This window comes from Rutidosis leptorrhynchoides, unplaced genomic scaffold, assembly GCF_046630445.1.
Source record: "Rutidosis leptorrhynchoides isolate AG116_Rl617_1_P2 unplaced genomic scaffold, CSIRO_AGI_Rlap_v1 contig428, whole genome shotgun sequence".
In the NCBI taxonomy this organism is placed as follows: domain Eukaryota; kingdom Viridiplantae; phylum Streptophyta; class Magnoliopsida; order Asterales; family Asteraceae; genus Rutidosis; species Rutidosis leptorrhynchoides.
In genome coordinates this window covers 27315-51144 of record NW_027266659.1, presented here as the reverse complement: position 1 = coordinate 51144, position 23830 = coordinate 27315, and the positions used below count along the sequence as shown (strand labels likewise).

Genomic DNA, 23830 nt, shown 5'->3' with positions numbered 1-23830 from the left:
GATGGAACCGCAAACAGTCCGGTACGTGCTCCAGTGATGTCCAATAAAACCGGAGAAAGTGACCATTATCCTTTGGAGCCACTAATCCCTGACCAAAAATTTATTTCAAGATCAAATAAATAGCATCTTTGGACATATTTTTGTTTACCTCAAGAAATCGACTTACCTCTGGAAAGACAAGGACTTCTAGATTAGGTGCACTTTCGAGTAATTTTGGCAGCAGACTCCAATCGACCCAGTCACTATCGACACCTAGCTCCAATTCTGAAAGATGCTGGAATACGGGCAGGTCATGATCCCGGAGAAGATGTTTCAGAGACTGCAAATATATTATCAAAATGAAGTGTATGTTAAAACTTAAGATCAAAGAAGAAGAGACAAAAACTGTGAAAGGCAAAACATATGGAGTAGCTTATGCATTCGTTCAAATGAGAATACCCTCATGCTAACACCAGATAATTTTAACAGGCTGGCATTTTGTATTCCAGTGATAAACTCTCAGTTACCCCTTCCCCAAGTATCTTGGCCTCCATAAAAACGTGTGGCACACGTACTTCGTACGTCAACCCTAAGCTACCTTAAGACAGTTATATATATAGATGTAAATTAAGCATGTAAGTACGCAAACCATTAACAACCCATTAACAAACCCTCCTTTCACAATCCAAAACCCGTCATCATCATCAACCATCATGACTACCAAACAATTATGCCATCTTTCACAGCCAAAATTCAAAAGAATTCGTGTAACGAATCACGTCCTTCATCTTGATTATATTTGCCCTGGTTTGCGTCTAACCAACAAGGAAGCTGCCGCCTATTCGGAGACTTTGACGAGTAATCTTGTCAGGAACAAAAAGCTCCACCTCGTTCTCGATATCGACCACACCCTAATCCATGCCGTTTCTCATGATCAACCTCGTCCTGAAGATATCGATTTCTTCAAGCAAAATCAGAAGATTTTCGAAGGCAGTTTGTTCACGTTTGAGTGCGAGTCCACGACGTTTCTGGTCAAACTCAGGCCTCTTGTCCGTACTTTCTTGGAGCAAGCAAACTCTCTATTCGAGATGTCCCTATACACGAGAGGCACAAAGATGTACGCTAGGTCAATCGCTAAGTTGCTTGACCCTCAAGGCATATACTTTGGAAAAAGGATCATAAGTGTTGGTTTTAAGGATGAAAAATACAGAAACAAAGACAAAATTCAAAGCTTTTTCTAAACAATTAATTTAGAAGATGAGAGAGTAGATAACAATTTTGGTATAAATGATGTTTTGAATTGATAGCTGATCTTTACAATTTATAGCACTGGAATTAACTGAAAAATAGAGATTTATGCCAACACGAAGGCACGACTCAACAAACTAGAAAATATGGAAGTAGTGCTCATAGCACGTTAAACAAACCTAATGACTCTTAAAGATTCGGTCTACTATTATTTGACTTAATTAAACTAAATAATAATTAAGAAAACATGTGAGAGTCACGTGAGTTGAAAGTCCAAAAGCAAACTTTCAACAAACCTCCTTGCTTTTGGTACTGCAAACTCCAATTTTCTGCCTTAGAAGCTCGAACTTGCTGAGTGGAAGTGGCTTTGTGAACAGGTCTGCTAACTGATCTTCTGATCTGCAATAAACCAGAGTTGCTTCTCCATTTTGCTGCACCTCCCTTAAGAAAAATAGCTTGATGTTGAAATGCTTAGTCTTTCCATGGAACACTGGATTGTTAGATATTGCAATGGCAACTTGATTATCAACAAAAATCTCAGTATTATCCTTCTGCTTCATATTCAGATCACACATAAGCTTTTTCAGCCATAAAGCTTGATTGACAGTGGCTGTTGCTGCAATAAATTCGACCTCTGCAGTGGATTGTGCAACAATTTCTTGCTTCTTTGAACACCATGAAAATGCTCCTGAACCAAAACTGAAACAGAAACCTGATGTGCTTTTCATGTCATCAACAGACCCAGCCCAATCACTATCTGAAAATCCACATAGCTTGAAGTTTTGGCATCTTCCAAACTTGACACCATAATCAATTGTACCTCTAATATACCTTAACACTCTTTTTGCTGCAGTTAAATGCAATTCACTTGCACAGTGCATAAAACGAGATAAAAGACTTACAGCAAATAAGATGTCAGGTCTTGTGGCAGTGAGATACATCAGGCATCCAACCAAGCTCCTATAGTTTCCTTCATCAACTTTATCAGCTCCATCTTCCTTGCTCAGCTTCTCCTTTTGATTCATAGGTGTGCTGACTGCCCTGTACTCCTCCATGTGAAACTTTCTCAAAATTTCCTTCGCGTACTTCTTCTAGCATATGAATACTTCATTTTGGCTCTGTGTAATTTCCATCCCAAGGAAATAATTCATGAGGCCAAGATCTGTCATTTTGAAAATTTGCTTCATTTCCTGTTTGAATTCTTCAACAAACAAAGCATTGTTTCCTGTCACCAAGAGATCGTCAACATAAAGAGATACAATAAAAACATCATTATCTTTATGTTTGACATAAAGAGTTGCCTCAGATAAGCTTTTTTTGAAGCCCAAGCTCTGCAAATGGTCATCTATCCTGCTGTACCAGGCTCTAGGCGCCTGCTTCAATCCATAAAGAGCCTTTTTGAGCAAATAGACTTTATCTTCTGCTCCTTGCACAATGAAACCAGCAGGCTGCTCCACATAAATTTCTTCCTGCAGAACACCATTTAAAAAAGCAGACTTGACATCTAATTGAAACACTTTCCAACCTTTTTGTGTTGAAATGGCTAGTAGCATTTTGATTGTGTCTAAACGAGCCACAGGAGCAAAAGTGTCGGAATAATCAACTCCAAAAATCTGGGCATAACCTTTCACAACAAGCCTGTCCTTATATTTGTTGATGGAGCTATCTGCATTGAGCTTCGTTCTGAAAACCCATTTTACTCCAATGATTTTTCTGTCAGCAGGTTTGTCAACTAATTCCCATGTTTCATTCTTCTGGATCATAGACATCTCCTCCTCCATTAATTTCTTCCACTTTGGATCTTTTAGAGCTTCTTCATGTCCAGCAGGTTCACATATAGCCACATTGGATCTCTGATAAATATCAGAGAGTAGCCTGGTTCCTCTAACTGGTTGATCATCAACTAGTTCATCTAGCCACTGCTCTTTAGCTTTCTCTTCAGCTTTTTCTTCAGGAAGTATGGGCTCTCGTAGGAGTGTCTGGGAGTCATTCCAGTTCCATTCCTCCTCTTCATTGAAATGAACATCTTTGGAAATAGTCATGTTTCCAGTTTGCGGATGATACACCTTGTAGGCTTTGGAAACTAAGCTATAGCCGACAAAAATGCCAGGGATAGTTTTCTTGTCAAGCTTGTCACGCTTATTCTGTGGAACATAAACAAAGCATACACAACCAAACACTTTAAGAAATTTCAATGAAGGTTTATAACCATACCAGGCCTCAAATGGTGTTTGATCCTTCAATGCCTTGCTCGGAAGTCGATTTTGGAGAAACACAGCTGTGCTAGCAGCCTCAACCCAAAATTTCTTTGGCAAATTCTTCTCATGCACCATGCATCTCACCATCTCCATGACAAATCTATTCCTCCTTTCACTAACGCCATTTTGTTGTGACGTGTAAGGCGCAGGTAACTGATGTTCAATGCCAGCTTCTTCACAAAAGGAATTGAACTGAGAGGAGGTGTATTCAGTCCCATTATCTGACCTTAAAAATTGAATTTTACAGCCACTCTGATTTTCCACCATTTTCTTGAATTTCAAGAATACTCCAGCAACTTCTGACTTGTATTTCAAGAAAAAAATCCAGCACATTCTCGTATAATCATCAATAAAGAGAATGAAATAGCGGCTACCTTTCAGAGATGGAGTTCTTTGAGGTCCTGCAACATCTGTATGAGTTAACTGCAGCTTTTGCGAGGCCCTCCAAGATGATTTGGGAAATGGCAATCTGTTTTGTTTACCAAACTGACAAGCATGGCAATTTGGCAAATCAGCAGCAATCATCGGAAAATCTCTTGTCATTTCCTTCTTCTTCATCTCTAACATATGCTGAACATGACAATATCCAAGCCTCTTGTGCCAAATTTCAGTGTTGTTGGTTCCTATGGAATAAGCTACTTGCTCCTCCTCTGTTGGATCAAATGAGAAGCTTTTTCCTCTCATTTTTACACGTAAAATCTGTTCTCCAGTAGCATCGTAAATAATACAATGCCCTTTTCCAAACAACAAATCGAAACCCTTTTCTACAAGTTAACCCACACTCAACAAATTCTGGTCAATATCAGGCACATAGAGAACATCTGAGATAGTTTTTGTACCTGAGTTTGTTGTGATCGCAATGGTTCCTTTTCCTTTTGCAGGGATGTAGGTACCATTTCCAATTCTGACCTTTGATGTCTCTGTGGGCTTCAAGTCCTTGAAAAGGGTTCTGTCATAAGTCATGTGGTTGGTACACCCACTGTCGATCAACCAACTTTCTGAAGTTTACTTGGCGGAAAAACATGAAGCAACAAAAATCTGATCTCCTTCATCCTGATCAGCAACTGGAGCATCTGCTTCCTGCTTCTTATTTCTATAAATTTTGGTGCAAATTATGGCTTCATGACCAAGCTGATTGCATTTCTTACACTTTGCATCTGGCCTTCTCCAACATTTGATTGGTGGATGACCTAGCTTCCCATAGTGCTTGCAAGGAGGATAGTTTCCCTTTGAATTTCCATCTCCTTTTCGATTCTGGTTACCTGCAGAGTGCTCACCACTAGAAGCAGCCTTCTGGAAGTTTTTACCTTTATCAAACTTCTTGGTATTCTGGTGCTTGACTGGAAGAGCTCCCTCGACAAAACCTTCCTGCCTCATTGATCTCCTCTGCTCTTGAGCCCGTAAAGCATTCAATAGCTCTACCAAGGTGATTTCTGACAAATCCCTCGTATTCTCCAAAGTGGTTATCGATGCTTCATATTTTTCAGGCACAGTAACTAAAATCTTTTGAACAATTCGAGAATCATCAAAGGAAACTTTAAGTAGTCTTACTTTGTTAGCAATGTCGAGTAGTCTCTCGGCATATTCCTTGGCTGTCTCAGACTCTTTCATCTTCTGCAGCTCAAACTCCCTGATTAAATTGAGAGATTTCATACCTCGCACTCTTTCATCTCCAGTATACTCCTTCTTCAAATACTCCCAAATTTCCTTAGCTGTTTTGAGAGTCATAATTCTGGTGAAGATGGTGTTCGAAACGGCTACAAACAAACATGCTTTGGCCTTCGATTTTCGGGTTCTCCTCCCATTGTGATTTTTGATTTGGGCCATGGTGGGATTTCCAGGCAGCGGAGGGACATCATAATCCTCTACCACAGCTTCCCAAAGATCAAGAGCATCCAGATGGGCTTCCATTCTGATTGCCCAAATTTCATAATTTTCTCTGTCGAAAATGATCGGAGCAATTGGAGACAAATTCCCGTTAGATTCCATCTCACAGGTCCCTTAAGAAGAGAGCTCTGGTACCAATTTGTTGGTTTTAAGGATGAAAAATACAGAAACAAAGACAAAATTCAAGCTTTTTCTGAACAATTAATTTAGAAGATGAGAGAGTAGATAACAATTTTGGTGTAAAGGATGTTTTTAATTGATAGCTGACCTTTACAATTTATAGCACTGGAATTAACTGAAAAATAGAGATTTATGCCAACACGAAGGTACGACTCAACAAACTAGAAAATATGGAAGTAGTGCTCATAGCACGTTAAACAAACCTAATGACTCCTAAAGACTCGGTCTACTATTATTTGACTTAATTAAACTAAATAATAATTAAGAAAACATGTGAGAGTCACGTGAGTTGAAAGTCCAAAAGCAAACTTTCAACAATAAGCCGCGACGATACTCCATACAAGTTCAAGACTTTCGATCTTGTACTCGCGCAAGATCGTGACGTCCTCATAATCGACGACACAGAGATATGGCCACACAACCAGAAGAATCTATTGCTCATAGACAAGTACAACTTTTTTGATACGAAACGTGGAGATGGCTTCTTGAAGTCCAGAACCGATGAAAGCGAGTTTAAAGGAGGTTTGATGTACACGCTATGCGTAGCAACAGAAGCACACAGACGTTTTTTTGAAGGAGATGCGGCCGAAGACGATAGGAGAGACATCAAAGTGATATTAGAACAAGTTTTAGCTGATTGTAGAGAGATGATATTTGCCATGGAATACCTAGATCTCTAAGTGATCATGATTTTTCTCATTAAAATTAAGTACTTGTATTGTAACTCCCTGTATGTTAAACATCATTACGACATTAATGTAGGAAATTTAATTTTTTAAATTACTATACAACATGTGTAATATTCATAAATATTCTCTCTTTAGATTTCTTTATCTCATTCTTCTTCATATACATAACAATGAAAGGCATCTGGGAGTTAATTAGTATCCTTGACTAATAGTTCGTTAGTCCCAATGATCGTCTTATAAATCCTTCGCTCTTCGTGTTATTAATTCAATCGTTAGTCCAATTAATTGGAGTATATGAATCCGAAACGTCGAAAAAATCTCCCAATCACCTCACCTTAGATGCTTTATTTCTATTAATTAATATTGCTAGGAGACTGATTTGTCAAATTTTCATGCTGACTTGTCATCATGCTCACAGAAATCGAATAAATTCGAATGTTCAGTCTTTCCCTCCTAAGTGGTTTCCAAAACAACAAGATATGTGATGAACACTCCAACAATGATATACATCTTATGCATCATATTATAATCTTTCAGCAGATCTAATGGCAATATGAATGATTCTTTGAAAAGAAGATCAGTGAGAATATATACTGACGAAAATCAATATATGAAAAAAGAAAATCAACAGTTTTCGAGAATGAAGCAAATAATAGCATTAGGCGCACAAAAGTAGTCTGTTATTATGAGTATATATAATAACAAAAAGTGTGAGAGGAGTTGAGCACCTCTTTTATAGGAGTAAAATCCTTCGACAGTTTTTGACATTTTCATGATTCTATGAATTCAAGTTTACATGCTCCAGAAGCTCTAGGAGCATTTCCATTTCCACGTCGAGCAACCCAAAAGTACCTAGTCCTCTTCCATACTTCAGAATAGCGAGAATGGTGAATCATCAATCTCCCCAAAACTTTTGAATACTTGAGCAAATATATACTTGACAAGGGAAACTTCACTGGCTACTCCCACAAAATAATGAAGTTTAATTGTCTTGAGATGGAAAAGCAAGCATTCAGGCACTTCCTCGGGAGGATTCAAGTGAAAGCGACGAAAATCAACAGAAAACTTAGGAATCACTAGTCCCTGAGAAAAGAATGAAAGATTAGTGCTCATGAGTAGAAGAACAATCTTGGAAATAATTGTTAGATAACACCCCACTTACATCTGGAAAGACGAGAACTTCCAGAGTAGGTGTGCTCTCTAGTAACTTTGGTAGAAAGCTCCAATCGGTAACTAAACACACACAGAGCTCCAATTGTGAAAGATGCGAGAAAGTAGGCAAGCCTTGATCCCCAATAATACGGTGCAGAGACTGAAAGTTCAAGTAATAAACGATTGAAATTTGAAACAAAATAGGTCGAAACTTGAAGGGCAAAACAATATAAAAGGAGGGTGAAAGTGAAACATTTAGCTTCTTCTATTCAGTCAGAATTAATGAGCTTACCGGCATGATGTCACCACATAATGATAACAGCCTAACATTTTGTATTCCTCGAAGCATACCATAAAAACATTCATGATAAACACGGGCTTCGATCAAGGATGGTATTGCATTAATCGAATAGTCAACATGAGTTCTACCATCAAGTTTGATGTGTTCAAGCTTTGGAGTATTTATCTTAGTCACATGCTCATCACCTCTTTCACTGAATACGGTCAGTCTTTTCAGCAACGGTATAGAAATATTAAAAATCTGCACGCCATCCCAACCATTCCTTTTAACATCCACCTCCTCGAGACCAGGACAGCTTGAAAAGAGCCTTTCTACAGAGGCGTCATCCACATATATAACCGAATGAAGGCGAAGGGACTTAACATTTGGCAAACACAAACAGCTAGGTAAGTTTAGCATGAATCTACCAACAATTTCCAAAACGTCTAACGTTTTGCAAGTAAATATACTAAAAGGAAGATGGTGAATTTGAGACTCGACTATCAGGGCCCTAATAGTTAACTCTCGAACACTACAGCACAGAACAGCACATATCCAAGTACATATAAGGTCTGAATAAGGATAGTAAAATGAAAGACTGCATTTTTCTATGGCATGCCCACCGTGGTGAAAAAGTACATTGTCCACATAATCTTTCCACATCCTAATTCCATTTTCAATGCTCAGAACCGAAATGTCTGAAAAATCTAGACAGGGTATAGAAGTCCAAACATGTTGCCATCTTTTGGACAGAAGGCTGGTTGCAACAGCCTCTTTTGTTTCAAGAAATGAGAGTATACGGCGAAGGATCTCATCAGGAAACTTGCTAATCCTATCCAAGTTACCAGCACGAATGACGTTTTCGGCAATTCTCTGACTTTTAGACATTGGAGAGCTCAAAATCCTCAATCAAAGAGCTGGCATAAAAAAGAGGAGACAAATCTTACTAATAGGTCACGAAAAGGATCACTAATACTAATAATCAAATGTCTATTAATTCTAGTATAAATGATATATAGCCAAGTCATGCTACATGAAAGAGTCTTGAAATATTACTATCAAGCTTAACCCATACCAACCAGAATATCTATTGATTGATTCAAATATGACAGAGCCCAGGTAAGAAGATCATGAGTTATTTCCATGTCAAAGAACACTAAATTTAACTGAATAATCACCGAACATAATTGGTATAACATGAAATTGAAATAAACAATAGAAAAACATATGAAGGAAAAAAGAACCTGGTTAAACAGTAGATGATGAAGAAAGAGTCGATTTGATAAAATACAACCTTGAACAAATATTTCAGCTATAACATGTAGGGGTAGAAGAGTCGATTTGATAAAATACAACCTTGAACAATATTTCCCCTCAGAATAACTAACTGAACTTGAAAGTGTTCAACAGATGGATTCTAGTTCATACGTAGCAGATCCCTTGTAATGAAAAGTTCAAGAAAGTAATAAACATACAAAAGGATTTGAGTCCGTCAAATAGAATTACTAGTAATTAATTAGCTGCTAATATAAAAAGCAAACATACATACTACATAAATAAAGAACAGTCATGGCAAACGAAACCCAATAACACAGCGTAACACCTACACAAAAGTGCTCTGCTAAATTATAAAATGAGACTGTGCCAAGGCTTTTTGCAGGGTTCCAGAAAAAAATTAACTTGACATGCATCAGACAATGGTTGGGTTTGTAATATTTCAGTTTAGCATCCTTGAATTCACTTGTCATCTTCGGGTCACTAAGCTGATCATGACAATGGATTGTCATGCTTTCCAAAACTTCTGATTTTCACAGCCACGTGTCCCCAAAAGTCTAGGATTTTCACAGCCTTCGGGTCACTAAGCAAGAACTTGACGAGGGAAACCTCACCCACGTGTCCCCAAAAGTCTAGGATTTTCACAGCCTTCAGATGTTGCAAACACTCAGGTACATAATTCGGCGGCAACCAATTATCCTTAGGAGCCCCTAGTCCCTAAGCAAAGATTTAAAAATCCGATATTTATGAGCTATAGAACATTCTTTGACATATCAATTGTTTAAACATAAGTCACCCAAGTACTAACCGCAGGAAAGTCGAGGACTTCCAGATTAGGTGCACATTCTACTAATTTTACTAGAACAGCACTCCAATCAAAATCTCGATCAAGACATAGCTTCAATTCCGTAAGGTTCTGGAATATGGACAGCCACGATTCTGGTTAATTATAATATCATAGAGGTCCTGCAAGTTCAAGCAATATATTATTGAAATGAAGTAAGTTCTTGAAACTTAAAAAAAAAAATGTTTATATTTATTCAGTCAAATGAACTTACCGACATGATATCCCATAATTTTAACATCTTAACATTTTTTATTTCTTGAAGGATCCGACGCAAACAATTATCAATAAGGCAAGCTTTGATCAAGGATTCTGATGGATAAGCAAAATAGTCCCCATAAAATCGATCAAGGGTTAGGAACTCAAGCTTTGGAGTGTTTGTCCTTACAATTCCCCCAAAACATCTGATAGTCAAACATTTCAGCAACGGTATGGAAATACTAAAAATACCCACGCCATCCCTTTCATGCCAGGGAAGAGGAAACATTCGAATCTCCAATATCTCAAGGGAAGGACAGCCTGAAAAGAGCCTTTGTGTGGAAGCATCATCCACATAGATAACGTTATCTAGGGTAAGGGTTTTAAGGTTTGGCAAACAAACGCAACTAGGCAAGTTTATCACGAATCTCCCAATAAGTATCAAATTAACTAATGTTTTGCAAGTAAAGACAATTCAAGGCAAATCTATGACTTCATTGAAAGAAGGAGGATTACTTAGAGTCAGGTATCGAACACCACTGCACACTATAGCACATATCCAAGCATATGGATAAGCTGAAGCATATGTGTTGCCGGCACATAAAAGGGAACATTTCTGTACCCCAACATGGTGAAAAAGCACATTGTCGACATAATCTCTGAACATCTCAAATTGAGTTTCAAACTCCTCCTGATTAAGACAGTGAAAAAACCCATCTGGAAATGAAAGATTGGGTTTAAAAGTCCAAACAAACTGCCACCTTTTTGACAGGATACTGTTGCAACAGTTTCTGTAGTTGGTAGACGTGAGAGTATATGGCCAAGAAGCTCATCAGGCAACTCGCTAATCCTATCTAAGTCATCAACAAAGTTAAAGTTATCGGCCATTCTCGACTTTTAGACAATAGCGAGTTATAAAAATCCTCAATTCTTTGAGCTGCCAAAAAGTTAAGATGAGAAAAGGTTACAATTTTTAGTAGATGCTTAAGAAATGGCAACTAATCTATGGAGATAAGATCATGGCACAGCTACACTAACGTGTACTCAACTGACTCTCTAAGAACGAGCATTAATAGATCATGTCCATAATGACATATTAAATGGAAACTTTACTCATAGGCACCCAGCTCAGTGACTCATCTAACAATCATAAAGATAAGACCATAACATGGCAAGAACATACAGAGCATTAGAAAAAATTAAACAAAATAATTGAAGAATCGCTTACCTTAAGAGTGATGAAGAATCTTGAGAGAGAGATAGAGAGAGAGAGAGGTCCAAGCTTGTAATGGAATTTTTGTTTTGTTTTTATTAATTCTTTCCCAGGCTTGTGCTGGAAGTTGAGTTACAGGCACAAACAGCTAGTTCCACGTTTAAATTTAATTTTAGACCGAAATGGCAAATGTATCCCTGACATTTTTCTTTATCTTCTTCTTTTATGCTTGTTTACTGACCTCTCTCAAGTTGAAGTTAGTTTATGAGCAATCGAGAGAAAGGATCCAACAGTAATTTCATGCTATTACTGTACTAAATTTTATTTTTATTTTACTCTGAGCAGAGCGTAGATGGTTTGATGGGACAGAAAGGACAAGTCTTTTCATTTGACCTCTGGTCTTCTCATTTTGCCGCTTCAAATTTCAAAGGCCTTAGACATACTGATACTAACAAATGGGCCCATAACAAAGGCTCATCTTGAATGTATAACAGAAAGGAGGACAAAGAAATAGAGCATATAGTTTGTATTTTATATATACATTAAACAACTTATTTCAACATATAATTTTTAATTCGTTTTACAATCAAATTCTATAAATAATTATACCACGTTCATCTACAATATATGTAGAACACATTTAAATAATTTTTTGGACAAAATAATGAGCAAATATTACATAAAATTCGGTCAAAGTTAGGTTGAACACCAACTTTTTCAACATATTTTTATATTGCATATACATCAAACATGTGTTAATGCTTTATGAAGGTTATCTTGATCAAATTATTATTTTTAACTTTATTTACTTTTAATTTTATTTTTTTGATTTATGTGAAATCTCCTAGATTTGAATCTAGTTTGGGACGGATGGAGTATAATTCTACAACTCATATTTGAGGATGGATTTTTGTTTTACGAATTTTAGGTCTATTCCGTTTCATGAATAATTCTACTACTCAATTTTTCATGGTGACATGTCATCATTCTCCTAGAGGTTTCAAAAACGTGTTAAAAGAAATAGATTTATAGGATAAATTTGAGCTTCAGTTCAATACAATTTCAACCTCAAAAAAAAAATTCAATACAGTTTCGTGTTACATAGTTCAATTAGTATGGTAGACAGACTTTCATTTGCTACATTTTCATAACTAGTTTTCAGGTAGCAGAACGTAATTTCGGCTAATCTCGTTGAAAAGAAGATCGGAGAGAACTGAATATATAGCCAGTCACAGAAGAAAATCAAGAGATTTCGAGAATGAAGCAAATAACAGCATTAGTCTACTATGAGTATATAACAACAAGTGTAAGAATCGAGTACTATTTTTTCAGGAGTTGAGTTCTTCTTCTGCAGATTTTTACATTTTCATTCTATGAATTCAAGTTTACATGCCATGGAAGCCCTGGGAGCATTTTCTATTTTACGTCGAGCAACCCGAAAGTACCTAGACTTCTTCCATACTTCAGTATAGCGAGAATGATGAATCGCCAATCTCTCCAACACTTTTGAATACTTGAGCAAATACTTGACAAGGTAAATCTCACCGGGAACTCCCACAAAATAATGAATTTTTATTGTTTTGAGATGGAAAAGCAAGCATTCAGGTACTTGCTCCGGAGAATTCCAGTGAAAGCGACTAAAATCACCATAACTCTTAGGAATCACTAGTCCCTGAGCAAAGATTTAAAGGATTAGTACACATGAGTTAAAGAACAATCATGGGAATAATTGTTAAACAACACCCCAACTTACAGATGGGAGAACGAGAACTTCCAGATTAGGTGTGCTCTCTAGTAACTTTGGTAGAATCCTCCAATCGGTAATTAAACCCACACAGAGCTCCAATTGCGAAAGATGCGGGAATGACGAACATTTTAATTTGGACCAAATGTTAAATCATGCACATTCCTATATTCGTACGTACCTCGGGAAAGACGAGAACTTCCAAATTAGGTGCGCTCTCAAGTAATCTTGGCAGCAAACTCCAATCAACCCAAATAGCAATACCGAGCTCCAATTTTGATAGATGCTCGAATATCAAGTCACCATGATTCAAAAGGACTTTATGGCCTTTTCTGAGGTACTCGAGCTTCGGAGTATTTATCTTAGTCTCGTGCATATCGAAACCATTAAAGACGATAGTCAATCTTTTCAATGATGGTATAGAAATACTCGAAATTTGTACACCATTAATATCCAACTCTTCAAGAACAGGACAACTTGAAAACTCAAGTCAAGGCCGTTAATGTTTTGCATGTAAATATACTCAGTGGTAAATCCTTGACTTTAGACCCAAAACTTCGAGATTCAAGAGTAAGCTCTTGAACATTGCAGCGCACAACAGCCTCTATCCAAGAACATAGATCCTCATACTCACAGTTACATGAAAGGTTGCATTGTTTTACCTCAACCCCACCATGGTGAAAAATTACATTGCCCACATAATTTTTGAACATCCTAATTTTAGATTGAGAGACACAGACACTATGACATGTTAGAGACTCCTCTGAAAAATCAAGATTAGATGTAGAAGACCAAACATGCTCCCATCTTTTAGACAGAATGCTAGTTGCAACGGCCTCTTTTGTTTGAACATGCGAGAGGATGTGCGATAGAATGTCAGGCAATTTGCTAATTCTATTTAACTTAGGCAATTTGCTAATTCTATTTAACTTATCTGTAGGAATTTCATTTCTACGTAGAACAATAAGGAATCAATAGTAATACGTAGCGGAAGCGTACTGGAAGATGCCATGATTGTAGTCGTCTCCTTGTCGATTTCTTCTTCAATTATCTGGAGTGATTTTTCCAGAACTTGATAAAAGTGGATTCTCTGTATTTTGTTTTCTCTGGATGGAATAAAAAAAAATCTGTTACCTTTTATCTATTCCGGGAACCACACCAAATTTCCGTAAATCTAATTCAGTCCATCAATAAATTAGAATTACTCTTTATGTCCTACATTTCCGATTAACATCTTAATTGGCACATAAAAATCTACATTATTCATTTTAATCCTTTTCACATTCGTAGACATAACTTTACGACAATTTATAATATATGATCGTTTTACATATTAAGCCAAATGTTTGATTACGATCCAACAATCTCCCACTTGGACAATATGATAAAATCTTATGTACATATATTATAAAATCAAAGGGAGCTCCAAAATTGTATTTTCGTTAAACTTATTGTACCTCGAACAATCCCGTCCATCGATTATATTAATGAAAGGATCAAAGTAGTATTCGTTACATTTAGTCATAACTTAACCCGCAATGATCACATTTATCAACATAACCAAATGACATGGATCTAGATGCAAATCTGTAGTGTGGAATATTACACGCAATGTGATGCAACTTGCTTATTCCAACTGGTTCACCTTAATCCGAAGTGAGGTCAAAAACTGAAAGTCAGAATGAATTCCAAAAGAACTTTATTTCTGCAGAAAATATGTCTATATTTAAAACATTCATACATATTCAACAAAATCATACAAACTCCCACTACAACTGAAAATCCTCCGAAGATGTAACACCCATACTTATGGTGAGTTCGAAGAATGCCTTAGGTGTCAAACCTTTAGTGAGCGGATCCGCAATCATGGAGTTTATACCAATATGTTCAATAGCAAATTGTCCATTTTATACTCTTTCTTTTACTGCCAGGAACTTGATGTCAATATATTTCGATTTCGTCGAGCTCCTTTTATTGTTGGCAAACATGACCGCCGATTGATTATCACAGTATAGTTTCATTGGTCTCCCAATACTATTCACTACATGCAGTCCAGTGATAAAATTTCGTAACCATATGCCATGTTCTGACGCCTCAAAGCAGGATATAAACTCAGCTGCCATGATAGAAGTTGCAATAAGAGACTATTTTATACTTCTCCATGTAACGACACCTCCTGCTAGAAGATAGACATAACCAGAAGTAGATCTCATACTATCTGTACATCCGGCGTGATATGCATCTGCATAACCGATGACCTCCAAGATGTCTGATCTTCTGTATGTGAGCATGTGTTCTTTTGTTCTCTTTAGGTACCTTAAAACCCTTTTGACTGCTTTTCAATGCTCCAAACCAGGTTTACTTAAGTATCTGCCAAGCATACCTGAAATGTACGCAATATCCGGACGCGTACAAACTTGAGCATACATGATGCTCCCTACTGTCGAAGAATATGGAATGTTTTCCATTTCCTTTCTTTCGAGTTCGTTCTTAGGGCATTGATTGAGACTAAATTTGTCTCCCTTAGATATTGGGGTATTTCCTGGTTTACAATTCTGCATGCCATATCTTTTTAACACTTTCTCGATATAACTCTTTTCCGATAATCCAAGCATACCAGAAGCACGGTTCCGATGTATTTGAATTCCTAATACAAAAGAAGCATTATCAAGATCTTTCATTTCAAACTTTTGTGTCAAAAATCTCTTAGTCTCATGCAATAATTCCATATCAATGCTGGCTAGCAGTATGTCATCCACATATAAAATTAGGAAAATGAATTTACTCCCACGGAACTTGTGATATATGCATTCATCAACTATGTTGGATTCAAATCCTAATGAAACAACAACTTGATGAAATTTAAAATACCACTGTCTTGATGCCTATTTGAGTCCATAGATGGATTTCTTGAGTTTGCAAACCATTTTCTTTGGATCACCTGATACAAAGTTTTCTGATTGCACCATATAAAGCGTTTCCTCAATGTCTCCATTAAGAAAAGCGGTCTTTACATCCATCCGGTGCAATTCAAGATCAAATTGTGCCACCAATGCCATTATGACTCTAAAAGAATCTTTCGAGGATACTGGAGAGAAAGTTTCTTTATAGTCAATTCCTTCCTTTTGAGTAAATCCTTTCGCGACAAGACGTGCCTTATGTCTTTCCACATTACCCTTTGAATCCCTCTTGGTTTTAAAAATCCATTTACAACCAATTGGTTTCGCACCTTCAGGCAATGTAACAAGATCCCAAACGTCATTATCCTTCCTGGATTTCATCTCTTCATTCATGACATCTATCCACTGTTGAGCTATAGAACTTTCCATAGCTCGACGAAAATTAATCGGATCATCCTCCAACATTTCCACGTCGACTTCATGTTCTTGCTCTTGAAGAAATACATAATAATCATCCGATATTGCATTTCTTCTTTCCCTAGTAGATTTTCTTAATGGAACAAGTTCTTCAGATGTTGAAGGTTGATCAACCGGTAAATTGCCTTCCGGTAAATCATTTTGATCGATAAATCCTTATCCGGTAAATTCTCTTGAATGATTTCCTTCTCCGGTAGATTTTCTTGATTAGGGAGAGGTTGCAAATCAATCTCGAATGCAGTTTCCTCTTCAAAGGCAATTTCTCTAGCCTTATCTCCCTCATAACCTCAACATCTTCAAAGAACTTTACAGTTTCTGACTCAAATATAGACCTATTCGCAGGATCATAAAACTTAAAAGTCTTTGATCTTTCAGAATAGCCACTGAAATAGCAACTAGTAGTCCTAGAGTCCAGCGTCTTTTCATTTGGCCCGTAAGGACGAGCTTTAGCTGGACATCCCCAAACATGAAAGTGGTTCAAACTCGGTTGCCTACCCGTCCACAATTCATATGGAGTCCTATTGTTAGCTGCTTTCGTCGGCACCCTATTAAGAATGTAGGCTGTTGTCTTTAGTGCATCTCCCCAGAGTGATTGCAACACCATTCATTGCTGGCGAACCAAGCATGGTGTATTGGGGGACGATCCTGCTTTCCTCTAGGAATTTAGCAAATGGACCAGGACGTTGTTCACCAGAACCATCGTATCTACCATAGTATTCACCACCACGATCATAATGAACATATTTAATCTTTGAGTTGAGTTGGTTCTCAACTTCTGCCTTAAAACTTTTGAACACGTCCAATGATTGCAACTTTTCATGTATGAGATATATGTAGCCATATCTAGAGTAATCGTCTATGAACGTTATAAAGTATCGTTGACCATTCCAAGAAGCCTTAGGGAATGGCCCACTTATATCCGTATGTATAAGTTCTCAGACGCTAGATGCCCAATTGACTTCATATTTTTTTTTTGTCATTGTCCTTTTAATGCAATTTATACAGTCTGTAAAGTCTGTAAAATTTTAAGGGCCTAAAATTCGGTTCGACACAAGCCTTTCCATTCTCCTTTGGGAGATATGTCCTAATCGTTTGTGCTATAATTAAGCCCAATTTTATCAGTTAATTTCCTTTTAATGCCATAAGTTGTTGAACTTAATGATTCCTTACGATTACAAGCAATTGTATCAAGCATATACAACCTCTCATTTTCCATGAGATGACTTGAACCAAATAATATGGAAACAAATTAATTTTTCTATTTCCAAAAGTGCTGGTATAACCGGACTTGTCTAAAACAGAAATAGATATCAAATTTCGTCTAAAAGACAGTACAACAAAAGTTTCACACAAATCCAAATACAATCCAATACTTAATATAATACTAAATTTCCCAATTGCGGGAACCGACTTGCCATCGCCAACATAAACAAAGCTTTCAGCCTCACTTGGCTGCCTGTAATTCCGGCAACCCTGTATGGACACACTTATGTGAGTAATGGCACCCTAATCTATCCACCAAGTGTGTGCAGAAACCGAAGTAAAATTAACCTCAGAACAGACATAAGTATTCATACCTTTCTTTGCACGCCAAGCATGATAGTTGGCACAATCTTTCTTCATATGTCCAATGGCCTATGCATCAAACAGTTTTTGGCCAGCTTGTCGGGTCCCACTTGCTATTTCTTCGATGTAGTCGCATCAGCAGGTTCGTTTCCTTTATTCTTCCTTTTCTTATTCTGAATGCCCTTTGAACTTGATGCATAATTCACCGTATGAGCACTTTCTGTCCTTTCTAGCTTCAGTCCTTCCTCTTCTTGCACACAGTGTGAGATAAGTTCATTAAGAGACCAAGTCTCCTTTGACAGTTATAACTTATCTTGAAGTGTCCGAATTGTGCAGGAAGAGAATTGAACACTAAATGCACCAGTAGTTCCTCAGAGAGGTCTACTTTCAGTGCCCGAAGTCTAGCAGCTAGATGGGACATTTCCATAATGTGCTCCTTAACATTCTCTTTGCCTTGGTACTTCTTGGAAGTAAGCTTTGCCATAATCGTACCAATTTCGGCCTTTTCGTTCTCGGCAAACCTAGCTTTCACTTCGGCAAGAGTCTCAGTGGCAGTATGTATATCCGGAGACATCGATCCCTTAAATGCCTCTAGAATGGCCTTCCTTATGATCATCATGCACATGCGATTTGATCGCTCCCACTTTTCCATCAAGTCAATTTTCTCAATGGTACTTGACTCAGTAATATCCACGGGAGGATCTGTCCTAAGTGCAAGATCCAGATCCATGACTCGAATCACAATCAGAAGATTTTTCTTTCATGCCTTGAAGTTCGTGCCATTCAGTATGAGAATCGAGTTTATGCTTGCTGTAATGTTAGCGGACTGGTTTGGAGCTAAATAAGAGAACAAATAAAAAAAATAAAAGTTAAACATGCTCACTTAAAAATATAAAATCTAAATGACAATGAAATCGCTAATAGTCAGCTTTAGTCTGTCTCAAAATATCCGGCACTCCATTGATTATTCATCTTCGGACAAATAACAACTTGTAATTGATATTTTGATGTGGTGATGAATCATTGAAAATCAAACAACATGACAAGCATTTAATTCTCCTTTGGGCTAATAAAATGCTTACATATTTAACTAAACGATATTCACATGTTTCAACACCAATATTTCATTAAAATAAGACGAAACATAGAACTTCCTTTGGGCCGATCATGTTCAATCCTAAGTTAACATGCAATTTCATCCTTTGAATGCACAAATAAAATCACTTTGGCGACAATAATGCACATTCAATACAACACGACTGCAAATAAGGACCCAAAAATCATAGAAAATAAAGTTACAAGGACCAAAATGAAAAAAAAATACACTGAAGGGCCTGCATTACAATTAGTGATTGAAACGAGATGAAAATATAGGGACCAAAATGTCATGCGGGTGAAACTGTTGTACCAGAAGGGATGCGGAGGGATTAAAACAGCACATGACAAACGTTTGGGACCAAACAGTTAACGAAGAAAAACGTTAGGACAAACTGACTGAAAAACAAAAGTCAAGGACACTCAGACAGAGAAACAAACGTCAGGGACCAAAACGTTAAATCAACATTTTCAATGACCAAACAGTATGCTAGTTAATCACAAGGACCATCACTGACAAAAGTTACATTTCGCAGGGACCAATCAGTCATCTTCAACCTCAGACGGGTCATTCTATAACCAACCCGATCCACAACAAAATTCCGGCAACAATTCGATCAATTCCGACCAACAAACATGGGGGTTTTGATGCGTTACAACCGATAATCATAATTATGATGTTTAATTTGAATTTTAAGCAACAAATCCGAAATCCCCAATTCGAAACCTTCAAGAACCCTAATTTCTTCAATCTGAAAATCAACAGCAATTCGACTTGTAATCTCACTCAATGATCAACAAACAATTGATCCGCAACATAACCAACGCATTTAATTTCGGTTTTAAGCCACACGAACGAACAATATTGTCGATTCCAGAATTATGATGAAACGGACAATCGGAGGAAAAACGCAACATTCAGTAATATATTTAATCCCAAACAACAACAGTGAACAAAACGATTTTGCTTATGAAGAAACCGAAATCGATCAATTTACAGAATTATGCACTCGGCCAAAAAACGATTTGTGTCGATGAAGAAAGCAATTAATCACAACTACTTTAATTGATATAACACGATCGGTTTCATAATCAAGCCAAAATAGTCGAAAACTGAATGACGACAAGCACAGAGACAAAACCGAATTAGAGTAATCACAAAGCAGTTTGATCATAACGAAAGAAACATACAGTCTGACGAAAATCGAATGACATGATCATCATGTCACGACAAGAAACAATCATCCTTATTATCCTAACACAGTGGCTCTGGTACCAATCGTAGGAATTTTAATTCTGCGTAGAACAACAAGGAATCAATAGTAATACGTAGCGGAAGCGTACTGGAAGATGTCATGATCGTAGTCATCTCCTTGTCGATTTCTTCGTCAATTATCTGGAGTGATTTTTTCCAGAACTTGATAAAAGTGGATTCTTTGTATTTTGTTTTCTCTGGATGGAATAAAAGCAAATCAGTTACCTTTTATCTGTTCCGGGAACCACACCAAATTTTCATAAATCTAATTCAGTCCATCAATAAATTAGAATTACTCTTTAGGTCCTATATTTCCGATTAACATCTTAATTGGCACATAAAAGTCTACATTATTCATTTTAATCCTTTTCGCATTCATAGACATAACTTTACGATAATTTATAATATATGATCGTTTTACATATTAAGCCCAATGTTTGATAACGATCCAACAATCCCCAGAATTAAACTTATCAGAAATTCTTTGTCTCGTAAACATTGGTGACTTTAAATTCATCAATTTTCTGCTGCATGCATACAAATACGATAACAAGTAACCCAATAAGATCACCAACAATTTTATTTTTATTTTATTTTTTAAAAAATACAAATAAGATCACCAGCAGCAAAGAAATATAGGACAACATTTATCATATGCCATTAATTTTTACTGTATTTAAAAAGAAAATAAAAAGGAGATGAAATACAAACCCGAGAGTTGAGTTTCACAGATCGGTTTGGAGAGGCTCTACACAAGGATAGAGCCCGGCCTCCCTGGTCGGCTCCACGACCATTAAACGGAGACCGACTGAGAGGCCCTCTCGGCATGGGTCTCTCGATCCCCGTCTCCTTGGCTATCTTGACTTACACTCGAGGGCAACATGGTCACTTCTGGATAACCCTAGCGACTCCCTATAAATATTCCTTGACAAAACATTTGTCAAAGAGTCCCATCACTTTACTGTATACGACCCTAGCTCACTAGCTCGGTTCCATACACTCTCTCTATCACTAGAGACACTTCGCATATGCAAACACACATCGACAGCTCTCAACCCGAGACGAGTGTCCACGCTTAGAGTCTAGCCTTACTATCGGTCTCTAGGTGAGCTTTGGTGGCCTGGGTAGACCATAGACGTTCAATCACTCTCATCGAAATCCTTCTCCTCTTATGATTAAGATCGACTATAACCATACAAGAAGCACGTGCTCCTCACCACTCTCCACCTTCCGTATACGAATCAAATGTAAATCGGTCTCGTTAAGAATACCCAGTAGACTTGTTACTTGCAAATTGCAAGAGTTTGCAAATGTTACTTTTCATACACGTGTGTGATAGAACAAAATCTCACTTTACTCATCAAACAATACTCTATTTCGTTGATAATTTTTCTTCATAAGGGAAATTTATATGTAGAGTGTAGTCATCATAGAGGAAATTATGAAACAGCATAAAAAAAAGCGAAAATGATGAAGGAAATGAAATTATCCATTAGGCTAGCAAATGATGTAGATATAGAATATTACCAATGAATAGAAAGAAAAAAAATATATATATATATATATATATATAAAGTGCTGTGCTAGGATTAGAATACGAAAGACGTACGTAGAGCCAATTTTACACGACTTTAAATAAACACAGAAAAATTGTTGCGTACATACTATGTAACACATTATTATTTACGAATGCTAATTAAAATTTGATATTTGTAGTCTTAATAAAATGAGTCATAAATGACACGTAGGTAATATGGTTTAAATTAATTAATTAAAATATTAACAAATAGATGTAAATTTCCATTTTTTTCGTTTCCCACTCCCCTCCACCATTGCCGCTTCCTCTGTTTTCTTTTTATAAGACTCCAAATATTACTCTACTTACATCATATAGATTAAATCCGTTCAAGCAATTGATTTCATCACCTAACAAAAGACTTAAGGTCGTCAACTATGTATGCATTTTGATGATAGAGTTCTTTGGATATTGTGTTTTAAGAGTCCTAGTATTGCGAAAAATGGCCACAAATGATCAAGTCACTCCAAATCTTCATAAAATTAATCGGAGAAATCATTGGCGCGGAACCCAAATTTTAGTCGATATAATTCTCGGATTCTTCAATTTAATTATTCTATTCCAACTGCATGTTTAAAATAAATTTAAAAATTAAACACACTCTTTATTCATGAAATGTATTTTGGCATTTACTACTTCCGTCCTAAAATAGATGCAAATTTTTACATATAATTTATATTAGAAAATTTATTTCTATTTTAGGACGGAGTGAGTATCATGGAGGGGAAGACAAAGGAAGATAGAATCCAGAATGTTTGATCTAGTTCAAAATAACTATATCGGAGAAGATGGTAATTGCAATTATCCTTGATCAAGTTTCCATTTTAATTTTTAATTAATCCCTTTATTTTAATTCTTTCTTTGATTTAACACCTAATCAATTACATGGAATATGGTACCACTTAAATGACAAATGTCAACTTATCATTAGCATTTGTAAGGATTAAGGAATGAGGTGTTACATACTATGTACCTAAGATTTTCTCTTTATGCACAACAAAGTATTTCAAGAGTGGTAGGGCATAAGTTTTCTTTTCAAAACAAGACTTGAAGATGTTTACAACAATTTCAATCTAAGAATTCAATTTTACATGCTTGAGAGGCTCTAGGGAGACTTGTTATTTCACCTCGACGACACGTGCTGTAAATACTCTTTTCCCATTTTCCGCTAAAATCAAAATGATGGATCACCATTCTTTGTAAAACTTTTGAAGACATGAGCAAGAACTTCATGAGGTATAATTCACTGGGTGCTCCCACGAAGTTTCGTATTTCAATCGTCTTGAGACGGAACTTCAAACATTTAGGTATGTTCTCCGGTGATGGTGAGTACGTCCAACTAAAACGGCTAAAGTTGCCATCATTCTTAGGAAACACTAATCCCTGAACAATAAATAAAAATAGAGATTTGCATATATGAGTAAAAGAACATTTCTTTGAACGTCATTGCTAAATCATGCACATTTCTATACTTGTACCTCGGGAAAGACGAGAACTTCCAAATTAGGTGCACTCTCAAGTAATATTGGCAGCAAGCTCCAATCAATCCAAATAGCAGTACCAAGTTCCAATCGTGAAAGATACTTGAATATCAAGTCATCATGATTCAAAAGGACTTTATGGCCTTTTCTGAGGTACCCAAGCTTTGGAGTATTTATCTTAGTCTCATTCTCATGATCAATTTCGTCTCCACTAAAGACGATAGACAATCTTTTCAACGATGGTATAGAAATACTCAGAATTTGCACACCATCCCAATCATTCCTTTCAATATCCAACTCTTCAAACAGGACAACTTGAAAAGAGCCATTGTGCAGAGGCATCATCCACAAAAATAACAGACTTAAGACGAAGCGTCCTAAGATTTGGCAAACAAAAGGAACTCGGCAAGTTGAGCACGAATCTGCCTTCAATTTTTAACGCCATCAATGTTTTGCATGTAAATATACTCCAAGGCAAATACTCAAGACTCCGAGAATATTGAAGAGTAAGCTCTTGAACATTGCAGCTCACA

General features: G+C 36.8%; 4 protein-coding genes across 4 annotated transcripts; 1 reads left to right on the top strand and 3 right to left on the bottom strand.

The window, feature by feature from the left end:
• The first annotated feature begins 692 nt into the window (after positions 1-692).
• Positions 693-1220, top strand: LOC139883615 (RNA polymerase II C-terminal domain phosphatase-like 5). Its single transcript, XM_071867771.1, has one exon. It carries the CDS (start codon positions 693-695, stop codon positions 1218-1220), a length of 528 nt encoding a protein of 175 aa, XP_071723872.1.
• A 3270-nt stretch (positions 1221-4490) lies between these two features.
• Positions 4491-5474, bottom strand: LOC139883614 (uncharacterized). The gene has a single exon (XM_071867770.1). It carries the CDS (start codon positions 5472-5474, stop codon positions 4491-4493), a length of 984 nt encoding a protein of 327 aa, XP_071723871.1.
• Positions 5475-18125: 12651 nt separating this feature from the next.
• LOC139883613 (uncharacterized) lies at positions 18126-18620 on the bottom strand. Its single transcript, XM_071867769.1, has one exon. The coding sequence runs from the start codon at positions 18618-18620 to the stop codon at positions 18126-18128; it is 495 nt and encodes a 164-aa protein (XP_071723870.1).
• Positions 18621-18650: 30 nt separating this feature from the next.
• Positions 18651-23639, bottom strand: LOC139883611 (putative FBD-associated F-box protein At1g55030). The gene is made up of 3 exons (XM_071867768.1): positions 23295-23639; positions 22908-23199; positions 18651-18727 (listed from the first exon to the last, which is right to left on the bottom strand). Exons 1-3 carry the CDS (start codon positions 23637-23639, stop codon positions 18651-18653), a joined length of 714 nt encoding a protein of 237 aa, XP_071723869.1.
• Positions 23640-23830: the final 191 nt, after the last annotated feature.

Coding starts and splice junctions, on each gene's coding strand:
- LOC139883615 (XM_071867771.1), top strand. CDS start 693: ATGACTACCAAACAATTATGCCATCTTTCACAGCCAAAATTCAAAAGA.
- LOC139883614 (XM_071867770.1), bottom strand. CDS start 5,474: ATGGAATCTAACGGGAATTTGTCTCCAATTGCTCCGATCATTTTCGAC.
- LOC139883613 (XM_071867769.1), bottom strand. CDS start 18,620: ATGGATCTGGATCTTGCACTTAGGACAGATCCTCCCGTGGATATTACT.
- LOC139883611 (XM_071867768.1), bottom strand. CDS start 23,639: ATGCCTCTGCACAATGGCTCTTTTCAAGTTGTCCTGTTTGAAGAGTTG. Junction 23,200..23,294: donor AAGTTCTCGTCTTTCCCGAG/GTACAAGTATAG, acceptor TTTATTGTTCAG/GGATTAGTGTTTCCTAAGAA. Junction 18,728..22,907: donor CCCTAGAGCCTCTCAAGCAT/GTAAAATTGAAT, acceptor TCTCTTATTTAG/CTCCAAACCAGTCCGCTAAC.